Genomic DNA, 7,579 nt, shown 5'->3' with positions numbered 1-7,579 from the left:
GGCCAGCTCCTTGGGGGAGCAGGAAAGCAGGGGGACACCCAAGGTGGGATTGTTCGAATTGGAAAACAACCGGTTGATATTTTTTTTTTGACTTGGGTCGTGGCTCCGGGATTGGCTGGGAAGCCCGCTGTGCAGGGAGACTTGCCAGGGTCACCTGGGACACAGAGAGAGCAGCGCTGCTCGGGTCAGGGATGGAGAGATAGCAGCTGTGCTGAGCTCCGTGAGATAAGCCCTCAGGGGTAGCAGCGGGGTGGGGGACAGACAGGAGGACAGGGCCAGAGTAAACTGGAGTAAAACCCGTGAGGCCTGGGTGTGACCATGGGGGTGACTTGAGGACACGATCATTGACCTTGCCTCACTGTTAGGGCTGGTGGTCCATGCACAGGAGGGTCGGGTGCCAGTGGGGCGTGCAAGAAGAGACGGTGAATGCAGGGCACCGTAACACGTGTGGGGCTGGGAGTCCCCGGCGGTACAAGTGAGGTGGGTCGAGCCAGGACTTGTTCATCCCACTTAGAGACTCTGGGGACAGCTTTCCTCGTTAATATACAGGTGATATCATCAACATACAGGTGGCATGCAAAAGAGGGAGGACGGGGATGGGCAGGGCGAGGCTGCCCGCCTAGGAGAGGGTCCGGTAGCACCGGTCCGCAGCGCGTGGGAACCTAGCACAGGCAAAGTGAGCCATGAGAGGGCAGGGCAGAAGAGGGGGCAAATAAAATCCTTCACACACATGACAGAAGAAACTGGGGGCAGGGACAGGTGGTCCCTGTGTTGCCCCACCATTGGCATCCCCTCTCCGGCCCCAATCCTGCTGCACACCGTGCACGTGCGGCCCCCGGGAAAGCAGCCAGGCTGCGGGGTGCACAGCCGTAGGATCAGCTCTGCGCTTTCTCCCTTCTGGGGTGAGAGCGGCCCGTTTGGGGGGCATCACCCCATTGACAAGCGGCAGTGCTGGTGCCCAGACTATGCCCACCCCAGGGGATCTGTGCACACGTGCGGATCGGGGCCCTGGCTGGAGGCCAGCCGCCCCTGCTTCCTTCCTGGAATACCCGGCACCAGGCGGGGCCCCGGGTTTGCACAGGTTGCAGGGTGCACAGTTTCGCTGACGCCTGCCTTTCCTTCTTGTGCAGTTGCACTCCCTTGCCCACGCGCCTGTAATCCTCTTGGGAGGGGAGCCATTCCTCCCGTGCCCTGCCCCAAGCAGATCTGCTCTTTCATCCCGGCTATGACTGGGAGTGAAGTCACGGCAGACGCTTAGCAGAGCAAACCTCTTTCTTCCTCCCACGCCAACAGGTAGGCCTTCCTTCCCGGCAGCAGCCCCAGGGAATAAGGCACCATCAGGGAGGGAGGGGGCATGCCTCCCGAAACCCCCAGAGAGGGAGGAGCTCTCCCCAGGGACGAAGGTGTGCTCTGAGGCAGGCTGCCTGGTGTGCAAGGGACTGGACCGCTGCAGCCCAGCTGTGCGGCACGAAAGCCGCAGATGGGTCCTGGCATGGCTGGAGAACAAATGCAGCCGCACGCCATGGAGAATGGGCACTGGGCATTGCTCAACCAGGGGGAGGACAACGAAATGGTAAGTCGCCGTCTGAATCCTTAGGTCTTGTTCCTCCCTGGCCTGAAGCCACCCGCCTCACGCGCATTGCTGCAGAGCTCAGCCGCCTGCATTTCAGCTTGGGATGGGGGCGAGGGGGAGCAGTCGGGTGTCACCGCTGGAACAGCATTGCACTGGCTGCCGCTGCACACGTGTGTTTTAAGCTTTTCAGAGAGGTGGGAACCGAACACCAGGAGCCACCGTCCTTAATCCAGCAGTGACTGAGACCTGTCCTCTGCTGCGGGGGAGCGCAACACACCTTTGCAAGGGCATGGCTGACCCTTTAGGCAGCACTGCCCATCTGCATGAGATGTAGGAGGCAAAGAACAGAGGAGTTTCATAGATTTCAGAGACATTAGGGCTGGAAGGGACCTTGCAAGATCATCGGGTCCAGCCCCGAGTTGCTGACCCCCGGGCTCAGTCCCAGCGCCGAACCTGAGGGATGCTTGCCGACAGGAGGTGGGGAGGGAGCATCCACAGTACGGTGCTGAGGGTGATTTGTTCAGTGATTTTTCACCGAAAGAGGGTGCCAAGGAATTTGTTTTTAAATCGTGTGTGTGTGTGCACGTGGGTGTGAGACAGAGAGAGAGAGTGTGCGTGGGGGAGACCCAGAGAGTGGGAGAAGCACGTGCTGTGAGAGTGGCCTTTTGCTTGACAAAATACCTACTGCATGGAGCAGCCAATATGTCACCAACCATGCAACCCCTGTTTCCAAAATCTGACTGTGGGGAAGCATTTCATCCTTCATTTTCACCAGAGTCAAGCGACCGGCTCCTAGGTCTTGACTTGTTGACCCCAATGCTATCCCTTGGTGCGGCGATAGTCCTGCTTACAGGGCACTTCTTAGCTGTCCTTCCCGGGTCACCGTCCCATCCACCCCGCCGGGTGGGCACTGGGGATCAGCGCGGCGATGGGCTCTGTCACTTCTTATCCCCAGAGATAGCAGGACTCGAACCCCAGCACAGCTGGGCCCTGGGCGGCGCGGTCCCCCGGGGCCGCAGCACGCCCGGCTGGTGACTTGCAAGGAAGCTGGAGCAGACCCCGGTGAAACACTTCCTGGGCCTTAAGACAGAGGCCCATTTATGAAATCCCTCCGGAGTCCTTCAACAAGTATTCAAGTCTAATCCTATTACCTGTCGTTATGGTGACAATGCTTTTAGGTTGTTGCAAACAGGTTCCCTTCCTGCTATCAAAGCAGAAAGGACCTGATGATGGGATCAGCTGAAATACTCTGTGGGATTGGTGGTGTTTGTCCTCCTCACAGCTTGGGACCTGAAGACCTATTTCTTCCCTGAGGAGAAGGCTGCCTGAACTTGCTTGGCATTTGCATTTAACTTCGTCTTCGTGGGTGACCTGCAAATAACAAGCTGTTTTTTTCCTTAGGCCACAAATAGCATTGGCTTAGAGGATGCAGGTGTAGTAAATCCTTGAGATCTGGGCTTGGTGGTTGCAAATACTATTAACAGCAGCAGTTTCTGCTTCTTGGTTCCAGATAAAACTAATAAATCAAGTGCTCTTTGAATACACAAACTTTCTGCCAATATCAGCAGCTCTGGCAGCTTCTTGGGGCTAATAATTCCTTGCACGTCCTCAGCCCCTTCTTTTTCCAAAAACCTCCAAGAATTTGAAATGAGTAGCTCAAGCCTCAGGACACCCTGCTGATTCAGAGGCACAGAGGGATCAAGTGACTCTTTCTGGGTTCAGCAATATTTTGGCAGCGGTGCAATGAAGGGAACCCAGAAGTCCTGGCACGTGGTCAGCCAACCCTGGCCTCCAGAGAGTGCTCAGCTAGCGGTGTTAAGTGTCTGCTGTCTTTCCAGTGCAATCAAGTAGTCATAACGAAGAGAAGTGATGAATTACCTGGTGCTTCACCCTTCCACAGTAGCAAGATGCTTTGCAAAGGCAGGTGGCCTTAGCGTCATCAGACAAGTGAGGGAACAGAGGCACAAGGAAGTTAAGGGATTTATCAAGGTTGCATCGCATAAAAGAAGACCTAGGAGTGATGCCCGCGAGGGTGAGGATCTCCTGGCTGTGTCCTGGACGTCTCATCCTCAGCGCACCATCCCGCCTCCCCTGCCGGCATGCAGCGGTCCACATCCAGCGGTGGACCTGGGTGCGCTGGTCAGTCATCCTGCACAGACAGGTTCCCTGACTCCGTCTGGGGCGCAGGATCCCTGGTGCTTTGACCCCGGCTGTGCTGAAAGCCAAGTGAGCGTGTTCCCAGGCTGTCAAGGGTTCACTTGAGCCTAGAACGACTCAGAGCAGTGAGTTAGGCCCACAGACATACCTGCTTCTCTGCCGAGGCAGGCACACGTTAGCCACCTCCTCTTAGGTGCGCCTGTCTCTGGTGCACCTATCTTTTGCCTAGTGCAATCCAGGGAAGTCGGAAGAGCCATCCTGTGCTGCTCTTGCTGCTGCTGTTGCTACCGATTTTCCAAATGATACCGATGGGGACCACTTGTGGGTATTTTTCCAAGGCCCCTCTATGGTCCTCCAAGACACAGAGGCCAGAAGCCGCAGGGAGGGGAAGGGAGGGCCAGGGACAGCGAGCATCCTCAGCCACATTACCTGGGACCCGGATGCATTGCATCAAAAAGGTCTACCCATCACGTTTGACCAGCTCATTGGTAGCCTTGGTTAACAGAGAGGCAGCTTGTGGTCTGGGAGATGGGAGGGGGAGAGGAGGCTCTGACACGCCTCACTTCCCAGATAATCCCTTCCTCTGAAGCTGAGGGCAGATCACCTCACCTTGCTGGTCCAGCTTCTCCTCCTTCAAGTGCAGCTAATGATGCTTGCTCACAGAGGCATAAGGAGGGCTGGCTGGTGTCACTCAGCACTTTGAGTGTGGAAAACAAGGGGCCAAGCATTGAGCACTGCAATACTAATTGCTCCTACTGCTAGGGGTGAAGATGATGGCTCTGGAGGCCCTGCTGGAAGCTGGTAACCACCCGTCCAACTCACCCGACGCCTACCCAGACAGAGAGCACAGAGCTGAGCTCCTGACTTATAGCCCAAGGCATCTGGCTCCACTCTTAGACATGATTCCAGCTGTCTCTTTCTTTTCAGGCAACCCATTTCAGATTTTCCTTCCAGGAGTTTTTAGACCTCAGTCCCTCCAGACTCTGCCATGTTCACAGAATCAAAAGAAGTCAGGGTTGGATGGGACCTCAGGGGCTCACATTTAGTCCAACCCCCTGCTCAAAGTTTGCTACTAGCTCCCCGGAGCTGACAGCATTCTCTGTGCACGCGACGGCTGTGACCCGGGGTTTTGCAGTGCCACGCCACATAGCTCCTCAAACCCACCTGGATTCCTCCCACTACGTGGGCTGCATGTGTTGCTTTGGAGTACACGGTCCCCATTCCTTTACTTCTTTTTCTTTGCTCCACAGGAGATGTTCGGCTACAAAACTGAGGGCTGCCGGAGAGCCTTGTGCATCGCTGGATATATCTTGTCCTGCGGGGCCCTGTGGCTGGTGTTTTACTGGAAGCCCGCATGGGACGTGTGGGCAAACTGCATTCCCTGCAGCTTGCAAGAAGCGGATGTCGTCTTGCTTAGGACCACAGTGAGTGCTCACCTACCTGCACACTGCTGGCTTGCCTGTAAGGGGATGATCATGTAACCAAGATCTCACACTGCTGCTGTCCAGGAACAATGTCTGTTTTTTGGCAGCTCTCCTGTGCAGGACCCCAGCATGCTTTACAAGTTCTGTACCCACCACATCTGGAATGGGAGGTATTGTAGGGAGGGGCCCCATGCCACCTGTGGTGTTTATCCTGGAGTTTTACCTTTTATTGCAGAATCAGAGTTGCCTTTTAGTCAAGTCTTTTCATGAGCTGGCATCCAGGACTTGTGCTCTGCTCCACCCCAGCCTCCTAGGGCGTGTGGGAGGGGGTCTGTGCCTCCCACCTGGAGCCAGCCATGGTCTTTATGGCTGTTTCATGAAGCTTTCCAAATGTCAAATGTGCTGAAGTGGGAGACAGGTGACTAGTCCCCGTCAGAATGGGTACGGCTCCGGCTTCGTGGTGCTGCCTACCAGTGAGCCTCAACCCTGATGTGATCAGACCATTTCTAAGATGAAGGCATATCTATTCTCCAGGTCCAGTGCATCGTCCATCCCTTTGCAAAGTCCCATCGAGGGAGTGATTCAGGATGGAGTTTTCCTGTTAGGGTTTCTTGTCCCCATGACGCTGAACTGAACCCCCCGCATCGGCCCTGACTTCGTTTCACATCCTCTGCAACAAAAACAAGAATTGCAGACAAGCTGGAGTCAGTCCTGAAGCCTGACATGCTTCTCGTTCAGCAATCCCAAAGCAGTGTCCCTTAGAGCAGCCATAAGCCATTCACACCCACAGTCACTTGAGGTAAGGAATGCAGTCACGGTGTCTGCACACACGTGAAGCAAAGACGAATGCGTACGATCACCTGCCGTGGGGTTTTCTGGAAATCAGGGCCTGTCTCTGCACTGTTTCACACAAAAGCTGACTGTGCCTCCAGAAAAGCTCATGGGACTCTGCTAATCAAGAAAGCGTACTAGGTCTAATCTCATCATTTAATCTTGAGTTTGGCTTGCATTTTTAATTACTTATTCTCAGGTGTCATTTTAAATGGATTTGCCATGCTGAGTGCTTCTGAAATAAGTGAGCTTCTAAATTAGTCTCTGTGTAATTAAATAAGGATTGCGTTTTGCTGATATCCATGTTATCAGGGCCCTCTGTGAAAGTGAGCAATGGGCATTGCACAGCGGAAGAGCCTGTCCCTGGCTTCTTTGCATGAAAGTGGCACTTGCACCGCTTTTAGCATTTGATCCGATTACGCCGGCATCGAGATGGGGATGTTCCTGCTCTTGAGGACCAGGACAATCCCATCGACCGGTCCCCTGGACTGCTCCCCTGCAGCTTACAAAATGAACCTTCATAATTTATCATCAGCTCCAAAGCGGTGGTTTGTCTCCACCAAGTGTGATTAGCAGTCACGCTCGCCGCTAAAGAAAGTTTCAACCCAGATGAAACGATGAGCCCCTTGTCTCATGTTCTGCCTCCTGCTTCAACCTCAGGACAGGCTCATTAGTTTAATCAGAAGGGCATAGAAAGGCCTGTCTTCTTTTTCGGCTGGCTGGTTTGCTGGCGGGAGGGAAGGGGACAGGATGTTAGTTCTGTTACTCACCTACAGCTGGATGTGACCCGAGTTGCACGGATGACATTTCCACGGACATGACAGTTTGTATTTGCACGCATCCTGCCCCAGGTATTTCCATTCTGCAACTTCACTGCTGCCTTCAGCACTGACACCCTACCACCTGCTGCTTGGTTGGACTCCTAATGCTTTCCTGATCCTTTGCCTGCAGCCCGTTCGCTGGAGAACAGCTTTGCTCCTGCTCTAGCTTTGCTTGCAAGAAGGGGGATTCTGCCTCCACCCTCTCTACTAACTGGGACTCAGGTAGGAGTGGGGACAGCACGGCGATCATAACCCCCTGGAGCAGCCCCTCCCAGGCCCATGGCATAGACAGCCTGGCACGCTCCATCCATACGGGGCAGCCTGGTGAGTTGGTGGAGGATCCACAGAGCAGGCATCTCTTTACGCCCTGCATAGATTCATAGATTCATAGATGCTAGGGTCGGAAGGGACCTCAATAGATCATCGAGTCCGACCCCCTGCATAAGCAGGAAAGAGTGCTGGGCCTACATTACCCCAGCTAGATACACATCCAACCTTCTCTTGAATACCCCCAGGGTAGGGGAGAGCACCACCTCCCTTGGGAGCCCGTTCCAGAGCTTGGCCACTCGAACTGTGAAGAAGTTCCTCCTAATATCTAATCTAAATCTGCTCTCCTCCAGCTTGTGGCCATTATTTCTTGTAACCCCCGGGGGCGCCTTGGTGAATAAATACTCACCAATTCCCTTCTGTGCCCCCCTGACGAACTTATAGGCAGCCACCAGGTCGCCTCTCAACCTTCTCTTGCGGAGGCTGAAAAGGTCCAGTTTCTCTAA

The 7,579-nt window shown here is 54.6% G+C and overlaps 1 protein-coding gene across 1 annotated transcript in view; it reads left to right on the top strand.

Annotated features, from left to right (window-relative positions):
* Nucleotides 1-1,480: 1,480 nt before the first annotated feature.
* LOC149863279 (putative cation-transporting ATPase 13A4) overlaps nucleotides 1,481-7,579 on the top strand; it is a 44,621-nt gene continuing 38,522 nt past the window's right edge. Inside the window, exons 1-2 of the mRNA XM_090051552.1 lie at nucleotides 1,481-1,573; nucleotides 4,981-5,154. Of these exons, the coding sequence (XP_089907678.1) occupies nucleotides 1,481-1,573; nucleotides 4,981-5,154 (267 nt within the window). The remainder of the gene's footprint in view (nucleotides 1,574-4,980; nucleotides 5,155-7,579) is intronic.

This window comes from Crocodylus siamensis, chromosome 6 (assembly GCF_052110815.1).
Source record: "Crocodylus siamensis isolate JL-2025a chromosome 6, ASM5211081v1, whole genome shotgun sequence".
Taxonomy (NCBI): Eukaryota; Metazoa; Chordata; order Crocodylia; family Crocodylidae; genus Crocodylus; species Crocodylus siamensis.
Note: the sequence above shows the minus strand (reverse complement) of the source record. Positions and strands in the feature narration are given on the sequence as shown.